The following is a 23,691-nucleotide window of genomic DNA, read 5'->3' as shown; positions in this document are numbered from 1 at the left end:
AACTTGTAAAAGTCCCCTACATTTACAATTTAGACCTCCTGATCTGATTCCATCAAATTAATCAGATCTACACATTTTGTTTCCTCTGATACTTTTCACAATGTTTTTCAATGTTTTAATTTGCCATTTCTAATCTATTGCAATGCAATTCTTGTTATGCAATATGTGCTTTTCAGTGTAGGCGGTCAAAGACAAATAATAACTTGGAAGTCTTCCATTTAAAAAAAAATCACGGGCAGATGAGGTTATGCCTCAAATCCGTCATTTTGTTTTTGAGAAGAATGTTTAAAATCAGATTGGCAGTTTTCTCCCTGAAGACGTGTGAGAAAAGTGTAATAGGACAGCTCTTCCCTGCCCTGCTGTATTGCTGGGGTGCCAGCCAACTATGTTCACATAGAATTACTCTGGCCTCTGTGAGCAAGGTGACCCAACTCTTTTCTTAGCAATAATAGATTTAGATAATAGAACCTAATTTGGGTGCTGCAGCCATTTGTGATTTTCCTGGAAGCATGTTTTCTATATGATTCAGGTCACCTGATAAAGTTCTTAATTAATCAAGCTTCATAAGTCTGTTGGCGATGAGGGTTGCTTGGATTCAATTTGAGAGTTAATACGTTAAGGGGGAAAAATGTTTTTTTTTCTTTTGAAATGTATGAATAATATGCAGTAAATAAAGAACTGTGACTCAACAAATACTTAAATAGGATTAATTGTTTGTCTGGGGGTAAACACTAATACACAGCTAATATAACTCAAAGAGTTTCAATCAATGTTATATTTTGGAGTTTTTTTAGATTCTGACAAGTATTGATGTAATACGTCTTTATTAAAAGTGTAGAAGACAATCAACAATATAAAGGCAATCCTACTACTACTGTACTTCGACATTTTGGTAGATTTGTGACATATACAGATGTTGACTTAATATTACAAATATCCTTTTGTGATTCTCCTTTCTATGCTTATTACTATATTTTCTCATTTCATTTTTATTCAAGAGCCATGCTAAATACCAACCAACAAATAAAAACAGAAACTGTTCCAGATTGTGTTTAAGACTAATAAACAAAAATAGATTTGTTGGATTTATTTCAGAAACATTTTTTTGAGAAACATTTTTTTTTTACATTCCTGCTTGTGTCAGTAGTTAAAGCATCAAATTAATTCCTTAATCAACTTGGGAAAATGTAAAGCAGAAGAGGTGGAACGTAAAACCCCATAAGTGTCATTTTCTGCACTGTATATGAAATACAGCTGTAGGGGATGCTAGTGCTTTCAACTCTGAACTTCAAAATACTTGGATTGTTATTTCTCTTAATATATACATTAAGAACCTTTGCTCTCTACTCAGCTCTACATCTTAGCACAATATCATTACTACTACTACAACTACTGCTAATACATTTTTATTCATTTAGATTGCATCCAGGGTGACATACAATGTATACAAACTTTACATTGGCTGTAACTACAATAAATGCCTGTGCAGACCAGCTCTAACACAGAGCGCTCTAGTTCTTAGAGGCAGTCAGAGAGAAGCAGGACGCAGCCACCCTCCTCCTGGGCTCCTCAGCTGGTAGCTCACTGACTCAGCGGGATGGTGCCTGGAGCTGTTGGAACAGGGAATATCTATTGAGCTACAAGAGGAAAAAAAGCACTTCTGGGAGACGGCCAACCTAATATTGAATAAGCAAGGGATGTGGTTTCTCCATTGTGCTGCAAAATCCTGCTGCCAAAGTTTGGTTCGTGCTGTGTCTGTGCCCATTTTTAATGTTCACAGTGTGTGGTGTAAGAAGTCCCAAAACAACAGAGCACCCCTATTAGAAAAATCCCATAGAATATCTGTCAAAGTGATAATAATTGTTTGGGATGGGATGCTTAGCTTCCTTCCTAATGAGGCCCAGGGATTGAACACTGGGAAGAACAATCCAAAGTAACCAATCAAATCTATTATGCATGTCTTTGAGCAGTGGGAAAAAGTTGAAAAAGCTGGAGAACACCCACACAAACACAGGAGAAAACATGCTGCCAGACAAATTGAACCCAGGACTTGAACTTAGAACAGTGAGAGCCATATTAAAGGTGTTATATAATACAGTAGACATGATAGTCTTGTCAGAGCCAGTTGCTGTTCTCACCTATGATTGTAGCTGTCATCAACCATGGTGACAGCTGCCCATTGACAATAATCACTGAAGAGGAAGAAAAAGATCCTGGGGTTATCTAAATAATTTATAGCGCACTTGATTAAAGGCTTGGTGTCTTGAATTATTGAGAAGACAAGTCTCCACTGAGCCATAGCCAGGTCGAAATCTTGTAAAGTTAATGACTTACTTTTCACTCAGTGCTCAAGTCTAATCCCCTGTGTGGGCGCTCAGTCAAGCAGGATCTCTTCTATGAAACACCGTGAGAAGATCATGAGATCCCGTCATACATTTACACTGTACAGCACTGAGAATGTATGTCCACTCAAAGGGTTGTTTGTACATTATTTGCTTTGTGAAATATAAATCCATACATTGATTTTCTATGCCTTTTTCCATCAATGCATGTATGCTCATACTGTATATAAATGATTGTTTTTTAACTAGAAAATTGCTACCTTTAGCCTCAACATAGTATTTTTTAGCAGCATAGTTTTCTTCCAGCCTAACAATCATATTCATGAAAACTTGGTTTCCCAACATCTCATCCACTTCATCTTGCAGTGACAACATGTTTCTACACCACGATGTGAACTGCCTACAGTCTGTAAAAGGTCGTCCTTGTTATAAGAAATACTTTTTTTGACAGAACGAATGCACCTTCTTGTTTTATAGTTAAAATCTGTATAATATGTGATCTCCAAAGGACATTTGTGTCATCCTATCACTTACAAAAGCATCAGATATCACCCAGACTACCATTTGGTAAATGCAATCTTATGACTCAAAAGCAGAATGTAATCTTTTCAAACATTCCTATGAACCAATCTGGGGGATTCTGGAGCCTTTCAGGAAGAGTAAAAAGGGGGAACCTGGAAAAACATGTTTCATTGTACTAACAACTGATCAGTGTGTTAATTTATGCTCTGTATTATCAACATGGCCTTTGTAAAATAAATGTACCATAAGTACAGTCTCGCTAATTAAATCCTGAGATCTGCTAATTGATTCCTTTACACAAATCATTGGATGTCATCAAGGTTTCAGTGCAATTTAGTGAGACTTCTTGCAGGATGGTGGTGCTGTTTATATAACGTATTAGAACACAGTGGCCGTGTCAGATGTATTAGCTGTAAGCAGAAGTAATATTGTTATCGATATGAGAATCATTGTGGTCAGACAGTGAGGGTTTTATTTTTTGCTAATGTTCTGTTGTGTGTTTGGTTACCAGGGCAATCCTCTCATCTCTGTCTAATGTGTTGACATTTGACATTCTGGGACACTTGCTAAGCTGATAAAAGCCTCCACATCTCAGTTAGTTTCAAATCGAAAAACCAAAGATGAAACTGGCTAAAACTAATGTTGCTACCCTAGGAATATCGCTCCAAAGAAATTAAATCAGAGATCTGTATTCCTTTATATTATAAGAATTTCAGTGTTCTTTTAAGCTTGATAAATGATGTGGCTTTAAGTCAAAATATTAGAGTAATTTTTGAAGAATGTTATTAAATGAATAAAATGTATAAAAGGTTGTTAATGAGAATAATTCTAATTAATATTATAATAATTATTCCTTACACTTCTATAACGCTCTATCTGGACACTCCACTCAAAGCGCTTTACAGGTAATGGGGACTCCCCTCCACCACCACCAATGTGCAGCATCCACCTGGATGATGCGATGGCAGCCATAGTGCACCAGTACACCCACAACACACCAGCTATCACTGGGGAGGAGAATAGAGTGATGAAGCCAATTCATAGATGGGGATTATTAGGGATGCCAGGGTTACACCCCTACTTTTTTCAAGAAAGAACTGATCCATAAAAGGAACCATAAGAATGCTAAAACAACTGCTAAGAATAATAAGACAAACAGTGAATTATATAACAGCTCTATTCTATTGGATATCTGGTGTCTTTCCTATTTTTCATTTTAAACTTCTGAGCAATATATAATTTCTTAGTATTTCCCGACGGTCATCTTTCCATTCAGCATTACAGTATTGCTTTTCCTAGTATAGGATTGCTTGCAGTATTTGCATGACAGCACTATAACATTTTGAAAAACTGAAAAAGTTACTTCTGTAATGCAGGACAGTGACTTTAACACCAACAATTACTTAAGATGCTACAGTATGTAGCTCTTTTAGTCTAATTAAAAAGAGACTCCCTTCTACCCTTTCTACAGTATGTTATTTAATAAGGTTTAAGAGCCGGAGGAAAAACTAGTTATCAATAACGAATTCCTGCTGATACAAATTAACATGGATGGTTCAATAGAAAATCCTGACCTTGCTGACAGTAACAGACTTTATTATCATAATTATCCTACCAAAAAGTCTAATATTAAGGGAAAGAAAGCACATTGTCCTACCGATTATAAAAAATTTGGCTTCTTTGAAGAAATGGCTGGATGAGATTTTCAATTAATTAGCTACTAGCAAACAAAAAAATTTATATAGGCCGAAAGGCCTCCACATGTTTGTACAGTAATCTTTGTTTAGAGGATTTTTTTTAATTATCTGAAAAGCATTTTAATTAAGGGGGCTTTAAAAATGCTTCATATGAATGTTTTATAATAATCCTCAGATCCGTTACTTGCTAGCAACCAAATGGACCAGATAGGTTGAATAGTCTGTATGCCTTTGTTACCTTATGCTCTTAATAATTAGAATAAATTGCTGTCAATCTGACCCATGTTTCGGCTGGTGGTTTAGGGTACAAATTTTGGCCGTTTTGGTTTCTGTAGCTTGTGCAGAGGCTTTTGTATTTTTTATGGTGAATAGCTTTTCTGTAATTAAAAATAAGGCTACGTCCTTCTCTTTATCATGTGGGCAAATGCCGACTCAATATGATACTACTGTATGTCTTCAGGATATCGAGGGCCAAGCAGCTGTATTGTGTACTTATGTACAGTGATCGCAGTGGCAGGTTCTAAGCTAAGGAGCTCTTTGGTGCCAAACTTAAGAAAAATATGAGAGATGCTGCCATTTAGCAGTCATTTATTTGGGCATTGGCAAGAGTTTATGGAGTGTTTCATCACAGGACTTTTTTTTTTTGTTTTAAAACATAAACTTTATTGTTTTACTCTTTTACTCTGCTCCAGCTACTACAGTGGGAGGATGAACAGTGCTCTCCTTCCACAGTCCTAATGTCAAGTCCTTCTCCACTTGACATACTTTGAGCCCCATGGAGTCAAGGGCAGCATGAGGGGAGCTGTGTCTCTCACTGGCAGCACTATCCACTCACAGCAAGTGCAAGAACTCTCTGTTTATCGGTATGTTGAGGATATTGTCATCATCATAAACCAGCACCATTGGGTACAACATAGATTAGGCAACCTGCACTTCAGTATTGAGCCACTCAAGAGGCTCTTTAATGTAAATTAGGTTTTATCTCTACAATAATTTGCTCCGGTCTCAAATGATTTAACTAGAAGTATATGCTGAGGCATATACCACAGATAAACATGTATGTTGAAGATGAGACAAGAAAGACAAAACAGCTTGTCATTGTCTATTAGAAACCAGGATGATATAGGTATTTTTAATTATTCAAAGCTCAAACCAAAATAATTAGTGGAAGAAGCTTTTGCCTTATTACAGCAACAAGAAAGAAGGAAAAGGTGGACCATTATCTTTCAATAATTATAGATACGGCCTGCTCAGTGCTGTAAAGAATCATTAGATATCTTCCTGGTTCAATAATAAAAAATACACTTGTTATTTACCTGTGACATGAAAGAAATGTTTCAATTTATTTCATGACATTTTTTATGACATATTTCACAATTTTCTATTAGTTGTGATTTAGAATATACTGTGTGGAATAGTTATCAGATTGTATGAATTCTGAAGGAAAAATCACTTTCTTGACTGATGCAGATAGACACTTTCCTGACCCAGTGGTGTCTGAAATGACACAGCGCAATAAGAATGAATCTGCAGAGTATTAGAGGACAGAAATGTTATAATTCTGCTCACTAAACTCTGGCTGGGCGCCAAGTATCCAAACTGTCTGCGTCTGATGGAATCAATAAAAGGCCAGCTGACTTGCACAGACTGTGCAATAAAACAAGAAGAGGCTAATTCACAAGTTATTCCAGGGACTGGTGGGTTTCCCATTAAGGCTTTGTCCACAAATTGTCCATCTATGAGACGAGTAATAAACTGGAGGTTCAGCACTTCACATAATATTAGAAATCTGATTTTCCCTGGTCTGCCTCATTGTCAAACTGCTCTGATAAAACTGCATCTGGAAAATTACAGGCATGTGTCCTTATGAAATCCACTTGGGGCTTTCCATTAGCCTGGTTCAATTTTCCCTCCCAAACAAAAGTTTCTTTGGGCATTCCTTCCCTTTCATTAAAATATCTTTTGAAATCTATATCTGGAAGGGCCACAGGTGCAGACAAAGTAATGGTTCTTTATTTATTTGCCAGGCAGAATGAGGTTCTTCCAGTCCTCCTTCAGACTTTAATACTATGCTAACAGCAGTGTGATATGAGAAGCATGCATGGAAAACTATTACTGTTGTAATGAACCATTGATCTCTCAGAGCTGTGGGATGCCTTTTCTGTATCATGTGTTATTTTGTCCCAAAAGTGCCACTATCCATTCCTACTAGTTTCTAAGTGTGCAAACAAGCTGATTTTATGTCATGTGCATACTCTACTTTGCCTCATTGAATAAAGAGAGTTGCAAAATAGGATATGATTGTTATGCTGGGCCCATGGCAAAGTAATTATTTCTGGAGTCTGTTCAGGAGTTTGGTGGATGGTTAAGATGCGCAGATGAGCAGGCAGGAAAACAGCAGGCAGGAGAGACGCGCAAGAAGGGCAGATGGATCTGGGATGAGGTCAGGGAGGGTTGATAGGTAGTTAGTGGTAGCAAGGTCTGGGAACTGGAGCTGGGAGACTGGAAACTGGGAAAAAACTCTAGTTAACTCCTGGAAACCTGAAAAAGAGCTCAAACACACACTAGAGTTATCGATACAATGTCTGAGCCCTGAGGAATGGTCCCTAAAGGCTTAAATAGTGTGCGAAGCTCCGTAATGAGGCTGATATGCCTGGCCTGATCTTGTTAAAGATGGTCCAGACGAGCTCTTTCCACGTGTGGAATGCGCCGTGGAATCGAATGAGGTAATTGCATCAGCACTGGGGCTCATCGGGGCGTCACGATGATGTTTTGTGTTTATTAAGTACCAGATAGAGAAAAACATGTTGCTCACTTTTCTGTTTATGTGGAACTTCTATATCCTTTAATTACTACTTGGCTTTATGGTAATTTCATTCTATCCCACATTGCTTTGGTCAGCTCAGTGGCATTCAGAAATTGAAAACCCCACAATATATTGATGTAAGTGCTTCCTCTCCGTATGAACTGAATCACAGAAATCTCTGCTTTACAGATCTTTCTAGCAGCTTCTTACATTGTCCCAGAGGAAGCTTGACAGCTACGCACAAATATAGCTACTGCATTGCGAGACATACAGCATGCACATGTGATGGAACTCTTTTATCACATATCACTTGTTCTTTGTGGTTTCCTTTCTCATTTTTCCTCTTCGCTTCTGTTACCTCTCTTCCAGAGCAACTTGTTTTGTTTTTGCACCTTCAAAGAGTCCTTATACATCCTAAGAGAACTGCTCTCAGTGCCTGTAGTCTTGCTGCTGTGAAATGGCAGCACGTTTCACATTGTTAACTACTTCCATTCTCCAGCTTGTAGGAATAATTATTTTATTTAATATGCCTTTTCACCAATCACAATTTAAATAATTACAGGTTTTAGACTAGCTGAAAGAAGGGGAAAAAAGCCATATAAGCATAACCATGTCTCGCTCTTATTGTTTTTTCATCTTTTTTGCACCAACATAAAACTGAGACAAATATGGAGACATCTCAAGGAAGCTTATTGAAGTCGGCATCAAAAAGTAAGATTATTCCATTAAATTAGACATAAAAACTAGTGATATAAATAGAAATGGGTTCACGAAGATGTTTATCTAAAAGTATCTGCTTCAAAGCAAAAATCTTTTTATATACTTTACAGCAAAGAGCAGATCTCCAGTTTTTACTACTGGTGCTAATACAGTATGTGGAAATTCAGGAGTACGTACTGTAAGTATATGACAGGTTACACATTCATAGAAGCCATTTGGCCCATCTAGCCAGATTTCAATGATTGAAGACTTTTTTGTAAAAGAAATATCCTGTGTTCTTCTTCCTTTTTCACAGGGACAAGTTGAGCAAGGTGCAGTTTATCATTTATGTTTAGTTCAGCAGCCTTCGTGTTCATAGTCACCTTTGCTCCCTGTTACTCATCCCTCTATCTGTAACTTGTACATCTTGTTGTTTTCTAAAGGGCATTTCTCCTTGAAAATGTTGTTACATCAGTTGTTTAGCAAGCCCTGTTTATTGGCATGGTTCAGAATGCAGTACTATGCAGAACAAGGCATTCTCTTGGACCACTTTCAATTTGACACAATACAGTAAGTCTGCGTTACTGTCTTTCCTTCATCCACTCAGCTTGAGTGACAATAGATGCTAGGTGCTGCTGGGATGCCATATACAGTATGTCAGTGCTAATGCAGGGGACATGAAAAAAGACTGTGCAGGTGAATGGCTTTTGGTATCAGAGTTTACAATACACAAAGGCAATCCAATTGTACCAATTGTAAGGGGTTCATTTTAAGCAGCTGAACGCTGGCTTACTATGACAGCTTGCCAAGAAAAGTTCAAAGATAAATATACACTGCATTATTTACTGTGTATATACGGTACTGTATATATGTAGATGTACAGGTACAGTATCATTATATTGTGTTCAAACATGCTGGTAGTTTGAAGTTGGTTTTCATGTAATAATTAGTCTCCCTTTACCAGTTCACCAATACTGCTGTGTTACTGCTTTCACTACTTCAGTCAGCTCAGACTTAATATAATTGTCCCTAAGTTTGCTCAATCTTCTGAAAAATGTATCTTCCTTTCTGAGTTTGTAAATCAGGCCAGGCTGTTCTTGTTTACTCACAATTGTTCCCTCCTGGTGTTTTTTGGGAGTTGCTTAATTTTTAATATTGTCTTTGAAACTTATCAGTAAGTGTTTTTTTTTTAATTAACTTCGTTGCGTATGCTAATTGGGAATAAGCATTTGAAAACAAAAATTAGCTTCATTATTCTGTATGCAAACAGAGTTTTAATAAACCCAACAATGATAATGAAAAAAAAAACTTATTCCAAACATGCCATCTGGGATTGTAAGAAACAGTGTAATTTAGGGGCATGCCAGATCTTTGTCAAACTACTTTACAAAAACAGGATTAGAAATCTTCCCTAATTGTAAAAACAAGGTTAGCAAAGGTCAAAGCATTTTTCAACTTCCAAATGAGATACATATGAAGTTCAATATACAGTACATGCATTGCCTCTAATAAGTCCTTAAGATGTTGTAAACTCAACAAATGGAATGTCATTTTTCCGTTTATAATGTCACCTTTTCATCAATTGTATTGTTGCAGAATCCCAAGGTTTAACAAAATGTGCTAAAATCATAAATATAAAGAAAGTTTTTCCTGTGAGTCATATCCAGCACAGTGATTAGATATGCTTTCATGGTTTCTGCTAGTATGAATTAACTTCTAAATTAAGTATGTAATGTTAAACCTTTATCCTTGAAAACTAAACATTGACCTATCTTGCTCAAACTAGACCCATTACTTTCTGCATATTCTCAGTTTACCTCTCAAATGTAGTGTTTCTTGTTGCAGGAACACTGGAATTGATGCCAAGTACAAGTTATAATTCTAACCTCTGTACTCTGTTATAACATTTCTGTTTTCTTTTCTGCCTCTTGTGTGACTTTTTGGGTTTTCACCTCTTAAAATGTGCTGTGAATTGTTTATCACAGCTTGCCTAAAGCAAGTACCGAGTCCTTATAGCTTTTTAAAACTCCTTTAGGAATAGATGTCAGTACAAGGCAAAAGTGGGAGAATTTTAATTGCCATGATCTATTTGACTTGAGGATATAGTTGCACTGCAGCTGGTGAAATGTTTTAACATTAAAAAATAATAAAACAGGATAATAAATCAAAAAGTTGATGTCTGTAGATCCTATGTTTCAACAAATAATGGACATAGAAAATCACACCCAAGTCAGGCATCTCACACATAGACTGTCAGGTAACATATATTAGGTTATTGGCCAGAATATTAGAAACACTCCCAATCAAGTTAATAGACTCTCTCAGTGGTAGACAATGTGTGGTGGGTACCTCAGCGTTACCTTTTCTTGGGTAAAGCAATCCCCAGGTTTCAGTCCCCTGCTACTGTACATCCATTGAAGCCAGAAGAATATATGTTTCAATCTCACATACAGTACCCATTTCCAATCATCACATCCTCAACTGAAGATGATTCTGCTAGAGCAGTGGGATGGAACTAGGTTGCAAATATTTTAATGCCTTGTGGAATACATGCTGGATGAAGTCCCATTCAAGGGACTTCCACAAACTGGCACCAATCTTGATCCTGCAAAATTGTTGATTTCATTTTGCCATTCTAAATAAGCTGTTCCCCTTGGTCATAATTGTGTCTCGGGAGAGCCAGTTCGGTATTTTGTTGGTTCATCTCAAAACCATTTTTCTTTCTGTGTTTAGTGATGTGTCATTACTTGGAAGACTGGTGTGCCATTGAAAAGGGTGTTGGTGGTGCAACAGGTTGTGCTTTTCCCTCTAGAGCAGAACTTCCAAACCAATGCCCCAGTAAGGATACAGTGGACACTGTACTATAGGATATGCTATCCTTATGATAAGCATAACATAAAGAAACACCAAGATCCTCAGTATAACAACAATAATTGTTGTTGGTTGTGCTCCGTGTTTTTTTACTTCTTTTTCATTCTCTGGATTATTTTAGGCATACAACTTTTCACTCTTGCTTGCATTATCTCTAGTTTCTGTTATTCTGTTGTTGTCAGTTATTAAAAATGTATGAATATTAGTTTAGTTGTATTGACCTCAAAGTCCCTTGTTGGTTCATCATGCGCAAGACTCTTCTAAGTTCATTTAAAAAAGCAGAAGGAGCCTAACGCTTTGCACTGATATGGTCAGTGTAGAGCCTCAGGTTTAACGAGACAAGGCAAGTAAAAGCTGTCTAGATAAATAAAAAATGAAATAATTGAAAAATATTCTATGTTTCTTTTTTTATTTTGTAAGAAATAAGTGACATTCAAGCTAGCATCCCTCATGACAGCATGGAGTGAGAAACAAAACAAATCTCTTATTAATTTTTAAAGAAGAAGCATTATAGCATTGTCAAGCAGCTGTTCACAAACTCTGCAGCAGTTCTTAGAGACATTAATACTGTACATTAGGTTACCTTGAGGAACATATAGCACGAGACACCAGCAGGTTTTACACAAGAGCAGTAAACAGTAACCAGTTCTAAAGCCCTGTCAAAACTGGTTTAGTACTGCTTTTATTATTGATTGCCAGAATTAATAGTTTTGAGATTGATGTCCGTTGCTTGTTTCACAGACACTGATCAGTGCAGATCTTTAATTTCCTAATGATAACTTAATAAAGTGTAGCTTTACTCTAGTGATACAAAAAGACTGAAATCGGGAAATAAACATTACTGTACATAGGATATCTATGCAACTGTGGTTTTATATGTAAACCCAAATCAGCTACCATTTTCAATTTTTCATTACAATCTTTACAGGTTAACTGCAGTGTGGTTCTACTCTATGAAAAACAAAACCTGCAATTGATTTAACTGACTTTCATTTTTCCCAATCAAATGTACATCAATTTCAAAGCTAAATCAATTTACATTTCTATGAAAGTACTGCAGGGGGGAAATATGGTCTTTATGAAAGAAGGTAAGTCAAACCAGACAACTTCTTCACCAGCATTTCATATACCTTAAAGTTAAAAAAGTGTAAAAAAGGTAGCAGCCTCCCACCCGGATCCTGGAGAGCCCCCGTCCAGCAGGTTTTAACCTGTAAATTCAAAGTTTCTAAAGGCCTGGAACAATGTCACTATGATCAGTTAAAAAATAAGTTCAATTAAGTACTTAATTAAATTAAGTGGTGTGTTCAATTAAGTACTTTGGAGATCATTCTGACAAAAGTCAGAAAATTAATCAATTGCTTGTTCCTATGTAACAGGTGATTTAGGGAAACTACTAAGAATAATTGGATTGGATAATTGGAGGAACAAGGTTGGAGATCCCTTAATTAAGGTTTAACAATAAAACCTTCATTCATCGACTTTGCTTAGTCCAATACAGGTTTGCTGTGAACCAGAACCAAGCCCATGCAGACAATGGGCACAAGGCAGGATACAGGATATCCCAAATGAGACATAAGTCCATCACATTCCCAGGCTGGAATCGGGCCCAGAAAATAATAAAACATATGAACGTTTTTGAAGGGCCTTTTAAGTTCTACTATACTTTTAAGTCCAAACCAGTCTAATCCTTGGCTTTTAGACTTACAGATAGAAAGGCTCATTTCTGAAATAGTCTCATTTCATGTTAATAAAAAATTAGAATTTTAAATCTAGTTAATATGGGAGTTGCAAATGTCTTCAGGGAATGAACTGGTAAACAGTCTTGTAAATCTAGCACCATTCCTTCCCTATCTGTAATAATGAAATGGATTTAAAAAATTCCAAAAGCCAATTGCAATTAACTTCTCAGAAGCTCAAACAAATTGGAAGTGGTCGACTGGAAACACTCTAATCCTATGCTTATTTAATTCAGGGACAATGAAAGTAGCAGTTATCGGAAATTGAACCTAATTATTTGGTGGTTTCTAGTCTGAGATGCCATAGCAGAAGACTGAGAAAAATGAGGTCAGCAAAGTAAATTTGCTTCAGGGTGAATAGTACCCGCTCTCCACAGCCTCTTCCAAAGTTTGAATGTTGGTTTGTACGTATAAACCCAGCATGCTGAAAATGTACTTAATCTCTCAAGAACAACACATTACTTGTAATTAAAATTGCTTGATAAAAATGTATAACTTAAAATTCAACAAAAAAGCCATTGTTTTTTTTTTCTTTGACTTATAGTTATGGTTTCATATGCACCTGTAGACGTCCATCATGCAAAGGGATTCTGATAAAGAGTCCTGTTTCCAAATGTATCCATTCAATGCTAAATGCATTATGATTCTTCCATTTTACTGCAAATATAATACATGGCTTAAGGCTTTTGGGCCTAACAGAAAATGCATCCCTTGATTACTATGCGTAGTGTATCTTCAGGAAAAAGCTGGATCTCACTGAGAATGAGATTCTCTCTTCTCTCCCAGTAATGCACTGTTTTGCTTTTAAATTGTCCATTATTTTTTCATTGGTTTTTGTACTTCCTTAGTTCTGAAAATATTTGCAAAGGTATGAGTGACATTTGATTTTTTATACTCAACCGGTGCATCCGCCTTTTTGTAACAGGCGGAACTGTTTTGTAAGAGTGGAACTGTTCTTTTTTACGAGGAAGGCTGGCTTCACCAAGAATTCGGGAAATGTATTTAGTTATTTGTGGTCACTGCTGGAATAAAGCCCGAGTGTAAGTAACCTAAAAAAATCAATAAGACCTGAAGGTTTTGAAGGTCATGTAAATGTTACTGAATCACTCATGTTTTCATCTACATTCAATGATACTGAACTGCAGTTAAAGCATCAATTTGAGACTGAATTTGAGACAAGCTATTTAATTAGGTGGATGTCCAGCCTAATAACTGTCTCAGACTAGTCCTGTTAGTTAGAATAATGTGCCCAATGTACTAAGGAGTTATAGTTTTATGATTCGGGCAATTAATCTGTATTTCTAAGGCACTGTACCTTAGCATTCCTCTCCACTGAAATATATACAGTTTATGACACATACATTGCAGTTATTGCAGTTGAATATACAGTATGCATGTTTCAAAATATAAAACGTTTAAAAAAGTATAGTTTAAACTTGTGGATATTGGGTGAAATATCACATTGAGTAAATGATATAGCTGAAAGGCTGTGTGGGTGTTTCCTTGATTTTCACACAACACACAGCTTAGCTTTTGCAAAGAGTGCTGCTGAATTTTAAAGCAAAGTCAAAGCAATCAAAATGTGTGGGAAGGAGAAAGGGGGTTCAGGGTCACACCTGCATATTCTTGAGAATGTGGGGAGCGGCTGCGGACAGGCAATCATTAACATTCAACAGGCATGGAGATCATGTTATGTTGAAGCTTTTCAATTTTTTAAACAATTTTCCAGTACCCATAAAACTGCTGCAGAAGGTACTTAGACTCTCTAGTGCACTGAGAAGATACTTCACTGATGACAGAGAGACAGACAGCAATGTGGGCAGAGCACCCAGGGTGAAACAAAGGACTAAAGGCTGAAATGTGATAGTGCTATATGAAACCAGATAATGGAATTCTTAAGGTGTGAGGGGCATTAGAATGTGTCAGAGATGGTGACTGTTAGCACAGTAATATGAATTAGAATTATTTTAAACTTCGTTAAAGAATTATGCAGAATGATTTCCCTAGAAGATTAATGTTTATCACTGACAATGTAAAACCTGAGTGCACTGTCTTTTGCAATAAGGAGTTTCTCGATCTGTAACGACTTCATTTTGAACCTCATTTTGAGCATACTGCATGAGACCCCTGATATTTGATGTCTTGGCATGTCATGAAAGCCACTCAGTCAGTTGTTAACCAGATCACTATACAGTATGTTGTCTGGGGAGTGAACCATAGCATGATCACACTCTAAGAGGTTTTTTCATCTTTTAAATTCTATAGAGAATCCTAATCATAAATGCATAAATAAATTCTGAAAAGGAATGACCAAGGTAAAGGTTTGATTGAGCTGCAGAACTATGGCTTCAAATGACTAAATTAAGCCCTTTTTATCACAAATACAAGCAAAGGAGCAAGAGGCAATGAATAGGGCACCACTCCTGTAGAATGTATAGATGAGAACTTTTTGTTTTCCCATTCCCCTCCATGTAGCTGTAAATCTTCTCCTCAGACCTTAGTTTGTTCAAATGATCTTTTCTGAAAGGATCTACCACCTCCTTGGTTTACTTCATGTTTTTTTTTATTATTGATTAGTTGCCTCAGAGCTTTAACTTGCTGTAAGACAAGACAGAAGTCTTTCACAGCACTAGTGCAAGTTTGGTAAGAATACACAGCAGCACCGCAAGTTGAAGTTGTTCTCCACTCCATCTGCCCAGAGTTCATCCTGCCTACAACTGGCTCTGAAATGAGCAGAGGTGCTCAGTTTGAGGAATATTTTCAGCAGTTAAAGAAACAAAACTGCTCTTATTATGTGGAGTGTCCAGAAAAGTGCTATGTAAGTGTAAGGAGATATTATTATTATTATTTTTGTTGTTGTTGTTGTTGTTGTTGTTGTTGTTGTTATTAATACATTTTTTCTTGAACAAGTTTATTGCAGAAATGTCAATACATTTTGGCATTTATGCAGTCAAGTTTTTTTATATGTGCCATTAAAGTAATTAGAACTTTTTTATTTTTTGCTTAAATTATTACTACACAGAAATACATACAGTCATGACTGTTAGTGGTCGGGAGGAATTGTACTGGGCCCGGTTTAAATGACTACATATGTAGTACAACATGAGCAATTTGTTCCTCAGTGATTGTTAGGGGTCGTGTAACTGGAGCACATTAAAGAGAGGGACTTTGCTGCCATCTAAACAGACCACAGCTCATTAAACCAAACAGGATGCCTCTCTGAGCATCTGAGATATCACATTGCCATTATACAGTATTTCTAGCCAGATTGGTGCTGAGCTAAATGTCCTCAATGCTTTAGGTGCAATAAATTACCAATAGAGGCTTTAACACAGTGAAGTCACATAGTTCTTCATCATGGAAATCTTCAAGGATGAACAATGGATTTTTACAAATCACAACTGGAAAAAACATAAAAGAACAAATTAGTTTTTTAATTTATCTTCATTTTTTCAATGAGATAGGAAAAAGAACATTTCAAAAGATTGGAGCAATGCATGCGAGTGTTTAAATTAGGATTACAGGTTCACTCTGTCACAGTGCAGAATATGACAGAATGCCGAGTTTATGGGTTCATTCTCCTGTTCAGTTAGGAGATGTTAATTCATGTTGACAGTCAATGGGAGCAGGAGTGTGGAATAGCAATTATGACTCTGGGCTCCAGACCAAAAAGGTTGTAGGTTCAAATCCTATTTGGGGCACCACTGATGTAGCCTTGAGCAAGGCACTTTCCCCAAATTGGCAAGTAAATTCCCTGCTGTATAAAACAGTACTCACCGGCCCTCTTGTTGGAGAGAAGAGTGCATTCTATTCTGAATTGGCTTAACTAGTTAAATAAAGCATTTAAAAATAAGTTTAATAAACCACTGCTCCATCTCACGTGGAACAGCTACAACAGGAGTCTTTAGTCCTGGCCCTGAAGAGCCTTAATCCAGCAGGATTTGTAGTGTGGGAATTCATTAAACTGTCAATTTCTTTCATATCAACAATTTCAATTTGATTACTTCCCAGTAGATGTGTTAAATAAAATAACTTTGAAATCATTTAGAGCACAAATCTGAATGCTTTTCATCCCTCAAGGATCTGAGTCCTGCTAAATAAACCAATTACTTGCTTAATTAGAAGCTTTATAAATAGGATATTTAGTATGATATAAAAGACAGACAGGACCAAGGGTTAGAGACCCTGTCCAAAACTTTGACGTTGTATGGCTACTAATAACATTACTTCTGGACAGACTTCTCAAAGGGTGTTGGAGTCACAAAACAATATGGGTTTTACTTATGTGAACCTTCTAAAATTGTACACTTCTGTTCTGGTAGAAGTCCTTCTAAGACTGCTGACACTGTAGAAATATGCCTGTTTCACATCTGTAGGTTTCATTGAATTGTTCTAATCATGTAGCTGATATTTTTAAAGAAATTTACTTACCATAGTGAATATGGAGTTGGCATCAGGTAGAGGATTGGATTAAATCAAAAATTCCATGAACCTGCCATGTGTCAATTACAAAACCAATACTTGAGACTGGGGTATTGGAGAAAAGCTTCTTCCTTCTTCATGGTAGACACAAATAGAACTTGCTTTATAGTTTATGCCTGGGAAGTGACTCAGTGTTTTGATTTTTCCAGGCTTTGGATTTAGGGATTATTGTCTCATGTTTGTGCTTTTCTGCAATATTGGTGAGCAGTAAAGGCTTTTAGATATGAGAAATAGCAATTTTTTCACTCTGTGTCAAATTGCAGCTTACTTCTATTGAAATTAATGCCAATACTAACAAATTTGGAATAAACAGTATACAGTTTGACCATATTAGTTGTATAGTAGATTTGTTTGAATCGATGTAGTGATCAATATTTAACTTAGTTTTGAGTGTTGTGTGTCTATTCTTAAAATCTAATTAAACACCTACAGTAATTAAAGAAATACAAATCCATCTGAAGAAGCACAATATTTATCAGGCTTATCTTAGTACTTTATATAGCCAAGAGGGAATAACACTACAATAACAGTCTGGAACTAGCTCATTTAAAGACAGCATACTTAATTCTACACACAAATGAAAAATTTGCTATAGTGTAACTTGAACAATTATTGCATTGCACTCATTGTTTTCCGTGATGAAAGATATTTTCTAATCTCCTCTGCCAAAGGTTTTATAAATTAATAACTGTATCATATGAATGCAGAAAAAACTATATTAATGTCATTGATTGTTCTTTTAAAGACTTATTGTAGAATTGATTTTTTTTATTAGCAAAATGGATGTCTTTATTGCGTGGGGTATATTTGCTGTTGCAGTGTGTGAGTTTTGACAAGCATTGAAAATAATTTTCTCTAATTGAAAAGAAACTTGAATTCATTCCACATACACTTTGAAATATTTTGACATCGTTTTAATCAGTTTGTTTTAGGATCATAATCTAAATGTCTGTAATATCCTGTTGTTGAATATATCCAAGCAGCTGGTATAATTATAGTAACCTGAGTTCTTTGTTCTGTGGCAAAGCTCTATTGAAGAAGTAAAAAATCAGAGTTAAACTAAAATAAACATTTATTATCAATAACACAAACTAAACATCACACAGCACAACATACAATATAAAAACAGAATATAACCGAGAGAATATAAATCTCTCTTCCTATAAATCTGGAACCTGTCTCCCTATTCTAAAAAATGCATCCACTAACCAGGAAAGTTTATAACCTGGGGATTCTTTATAAAGGAAATCAGAATTTCCTAAAATAACAGACAGCAAGCTCTCTTAAACAAGGTCCAAATACATAGTTAGAATCCGGTCTTTAATTCCTCTTGCCTGGCATGCACTTCTTTTCTGCCTCCCTTCCTTATGTGTTTCTCTACCTCTCTAGTTCCTGCTTCGTATTGTCTTTTATTCTGGGTTTCCCACTGATGAAGACTCTGAAGAATGATTCACCAAGAACATAATTAACATTAACTGAGGCAAGCTAGGTGATTCCTTTCGATCTATTGTCTCTCAGGACACCTACTGTGCGGCTCTGCAAACACCACAGTCTTATATCATTGTTTCCAGATCCTGAGACACATCAGTGACCACTTCAATAGCTGTACCACTATTAATATGTATTTAATGTTGTTATAAACAGGTATAAGCATTATCAGATACCCTCACCCCTGGGATTGCAATCAGGAGTATGGTTTAGGCTCCTGATGGTTTAGTCAGACTTAGGGGTCTGTTACACTGTGAAGTACTGTAATCTAATACTGAGGTTGATCAAATCAAAAAGTAAAAAGACACCCCAGTAACACTTGTTTTTCTTTCCCGTGAGAGGTGAGAGATTTTTTTTATTTACTATTGCTTAGTTGGTTGCAAATTATCGTTTACTGTTTTGACTGACAGAATACTCATGAGGTGCAAATGTATTGAGCGGAGCAGTCAGAAGACGAATTCATTCTAAGATATTAAATGATGTACTCCTCACTAGACTGGTCTCAATGTATATTATACATTGATTTTGGATATCCCTTATTCTTCTAACAGAGATGATTGTGTGAGCACTTGCAATTCCCTTTCGCTAACCATGTGTTAATTTGCTAGCAAAACAAAAAGTTTATTTGAGCTTTCATCCTGTAACTCCAGTGTTAGTGTTCCCGCTTCAATGTTAAGGTTACTGAACGCTATGAAACTCAGATACATCCTCTGTGTATTGTGTTTTCTTGTGAACAATTACATTTTAAATTTAGCCTTCTTTTCACAGTGCTTTTCAAGAGTGGTTCAATTATACAGGTTTTCTGCTATTTGACACAATGCTTTGTTTTTCACCCTCGGTGCTATGTCACTTCTTTCATTTATTTTTTTTGGTTGCAGATTTAACATGATTTTTTAAAATTACAATCTATAACTGTTTCAAAAGCTGCCTGGCTTGTTTTAATCAATATTACAGATTTTTGTAGATGTGATTTAAGATAATGACATCCATAGCTACAGTACTTACTGTATAAATACAACACTGAAACAGAAAAAAAAACAATTCCATCTGTGATTGCAGTTGTACCCGACATGCCAAGAGTTCTGATTTTATAGTTCTGTATTTTAGCTTTAAAAAGGATGCTAAGACCTCTTAGTTATCATATTAACCAACTTTCCAATTTAAAAGAAAGCTTGCTTAATTGCCAGTAAACGTTGGCTAAGATCACAGCTATAAATTATAGGCTGTGACAGGACCAAAAATCAATGAGGAACATCTGATACAGCATCTATCAACCCATAAAACACAGCTTCAGAGTCCAAAACAGACTCCAGTCATTTCCAAAATGATGGATAGCTTTGTCCTAAACCAATCAATATATATTCAGCACATGCACAGAATAAAACTTGGGATCATTCAGAAAAGGAGAAGTCAAACTAAATAGATAATGCAGTTGTCATTGGGGTAAAATCAAGTCATAACCCTGGCTTGTAAAACTTGTAGAATTCCATACAGGAGGAAGCATGAAGACCCCACAAAAACACCTGTTGGGCTTTTCCCTGTGCATTTCCCTGTGATTCTGCTGAATAAATTAATTAATATTTATTCAAAATTAATACCAATTGCACATATTGTGTTGCTGATTGGTTTCAATTAATGGTAAGTAGTGTGTAACTCATTTGGGATATGGATTCATGTCCACATTTTGCTTGCCAGAAAGGGAGATGGATTTCTATGGCTGCCTATATACTGTATATTTCACATTGGAATCCTGAACTCCTGTCTAGAAAAGGCAAAGTTAGCAAACAGCACAGCGATTCACATCCTTTCCATTTAATATTGTGGGATCTGGAAGTTCCAATCTTAAAAATAGACTTAAAACATCATATAGGAACCCACTAACAAGTTAAGTACATTTTGCGTAGATAAGATTTTTACTGATGATCATGCTTGGCTGCAGAAATAGCCGTTTGGAATTAACTTCTATTCTTGTGGATTGTATAATACATTCCTTCTTTGTTTGAAGCACAGTCAAACTGTCATTTATAATAATAGAAATGTATTGTATCTTGTACATGCCCATGAATAGTTTTGTACTGCACATGGGCACATCCTACTACAAGTGATGCTTAATTGCCTTGTGTAGGCAATTATGTTTAATTGTATTTGTTTGTAAACCATGAAAAATGGTATTTCTGTCTCTGGCTCAGGTTCTCTGTTTTCTTCATTCTGAAAGGATGATTTCAGAAATTTTCTCTGAATTTTAAATTTGTCAGATTTAGTATTCAGAATAGTAGAGTTGATTTTCTCCATTCGTATGTCATTGACAGATCAAAATGCGGTTTTGATCACCTTTACTGATTTTACTGCAGTCAGCCTAGACAATCAAACTGTTCTTTTCTTACCCATAATATGACCATGTCTTTCAAGACAGTTGCCATAGAGACATGTTAAGAATTGCTATTATTGCTGTCTTCTTTACTGTACTGCTTTGCAACATTGTGTTTAAGGTTCAAGGCTAAATCTGATCGTGACTATGTAATATAAAATAGTTTTGTCTTCCTTTCATGTCATGAATCTGTCCTGTACAATAGTTTTGTCTTCTCTTTCTTTCTATGTAGAGGCCTTGAAAGATACAGTAACTATCATCTTTGGAACACCCGGGGGCAGGGGTGCCTTAAGAGGATCTTTGAATGGGAAAGTCTCAGGAAAAAGACGAGAAGCCATAAAGTAAGGTAGAAACAGTGCTTTTTTATATGCTGTTTAAAGAAACAAAAACAGTTTGTTTAAAACAAAACAGCTTAGCTCTTATTTGAGCTCTGAATAAATAACGTCTTGTATTGTTTATAAATAAGGCTGTGGACCTAATGCGCTTGCTAGCTTTACGATAAAGTCTCTCAAAACTTCTCCAAAGCATTCTTACAAACACCAAACTCAGAAAGTTTCTTCCCTCTGTGCTTCCTTCTCCCTATGGTGCAACACATAACGGTGCTTTTGCAAGCACCCTGCATAGCAGAGGTGAACCGTCAATTGGGAAGCTATTGGCTTCCACCAGTTGGTCAGGTGACCCAAAGATGGCAGGTCATTCCTCTTTGCCCTGTGGACAGTGTGGTTAGGACACAAATCGCCATCTTGTCTCCACCTACTGTATCTCTGAACTCCACATTTTTAAAAATCATTTTATTACAAAATAAAACTCATTCATAAGCTATACTCTGTATAATATTTGCTACAAATATAGATAAAGCATGGCTAGCCTGGAGCACTAGATGAACTTTTAGAATATAATTTAACAATTCTTTGTAAAGGATTTTCATAAATTGCTTTACTGTATATCGGTAAAATATACTTAAACATGGCTCAAGTAAGTTTTTTAGATTGTGATTATTTCCAGCTACTTATTTTACTCTTCTGCATTGAGAATAAAAACAGTCAGTTCTTTCTCAATGCTTGATTCTTGATGAAATGAAGGTTGCTCATAAGACGTTATGAGCATTTTGTATGGATTTATTAATATCAAAACCCTAATCACAAGTCAATTTTCTACAATACCGGGGCATTGTAATTTCTTATTACTTATTAAATTAGATCAGCAAGGGCTGGAGATGCAGAAGTCATCCATCTTCCTAATAAAAAAGTCTGCTTTTCATATTTTTTAGTACAATTCGTCTCAAATGGCAAATTGATTTGTGTGCCCCATGACCTTTGGAGGTATATAACAAAAAAGGTTAGTTACAGTGACCTGTTATGAAATTGCTAATGTGTTCTTTTGGTTTTACTTATCCCACACTGCATTTGCCAGAAGCACTGGTATGCAAAATACAGGTAATTGGATTTCAGCCTATATAATATTGCCCATCACTTTTTTTAAAGTAAAGAGTAACAGTAAGACATTTGGCAAATGCTAGATTACTGTATATCATGACTTTCTTATCCCTGACATGTAAGCAAAAGTGAAATTTAACTAGTTTAAATCAAGACTTATTTATACACAAAAACATGTGTAGACACCAGTTAAGCACTGCAATGTAATACAATCAACATTTCTGGATATAGTCTATAACAATTTAAAGGAATAAAGGAACAGCTTAATCCCAAACAGTTTTGTCATCTCTTCCACTATGCCTGCTTTGTGATCATTTTCCTATTTGTCTAGGAAAGGAGATTGCTGTATAGAGTGTTTCAGAAGGTGTTGCCAGACTTTCTGACGAATTATTCTGATTCACTCTTTACAAAAGCTTTTCATTTCATTACAAACGTACTAGTTATCCATATTGATTTTAATAGCTTTTCAGGCATTCCAAAAGGTTTCTTCATATTAGGTATTCAAGGAAACAAGATTCTATAAGTTTTTGCACTAAAGCTGCTCTTAATCCTCTTGACTTATTTTTGATAAACCTCAGTAAGCATTCAATCTGATTACAGCTAAAACAAGTTAATTAGGAAATTGGAAACCACAATTCCCACATCATTAAGACCCTTACGGTCACTTTCCTTGTATTTATTTCCAGCTAATTAAGGCTACGATGGACCAATTACCCTGAAGTGTTAATTTTTAAAAGTTAGCAAATGGCCACTGTGTAATGTATCATTTCTAATTATCAGCTCCACAATTTAATCTGTTTCCTCGACTGAAAGATATTAAGGCATAGGTCTGTGGTATATCTAAGAAGGCTTTATAGGAAACATGTTGTAAAGTACAAAAGTACATCAGAGTCATTTTAGAGGAGAATATTACAATTTCTCTTTTTAATTTATGTGCATGTATCATATAAAGTACACTTAATGATGACCTCTTCAATCAGTGGTACCAAACCACTTAAATCTGGTTTACACAGTCTATGATTTAAAAGAGTGGTGTTCAGAATTGCCTTTCATGTTGGTACTGTTTGTAACTTAGAGGTGTTAATAACATTGATTTTATCCATCACTTTGATGACAGATCTAGCGATCAGTGATTGCCAATAGAATTGAGAATATGGCAAATTTAGCACTGCTTTTACACTAATTAGCCACGATACTCATTTTAATACCCCAGTTGTTTTTTTAATTAGGGCCTTAATTTAGAC

The 23,691-nt window shown here is 35.9% G+C and overlaps 1 protein-coding gene across 1 annotated transcript in view; it reads left to right on the top strand.

The window, feature by feature from the left end:
* The window catches only part of LOC148642140 (uncharacterized), a 223,522-nt gene extending 202,166 nt beyond the window's left edge, over positions 1 to 21,356 (top strand). The window contains exon 5 of the mRNA XM_088616739.1: positions 21,244 to 21,356. Coding sequence (XP_088472865.1) covers positions 21,244 to 21,356 — 113 coding nt within the window. The remainder of the gene's footprint in view (positions 1 to 21,243) is intronic.
* Positions 21,357 to 23,691: the final 2,335 nt, after the last annotated feature.

Source organism: Lepisosteus platostomus, chromosome 23 (genome assembly GCF_059453375.1).
Source record: "Lepisosteus platostomus isolate fLepPlt1 chromosome 23, fLepPlt1.hap1, whole genome shotgun sequence".
NCBI classification, from domain to species: domain Eukaryota; kingdom Metazoa; phylum Chordata; class Actinopteri; order Semionotiformes; family Lepisosteidae; genus Lepisosteus; species Lepisosteus platostomus.
The sequence above is the reverse complement of the archived record's forward strand: the minus strand, read 5'-3'. Positions and strand labels throughout refer to the sequence as shown.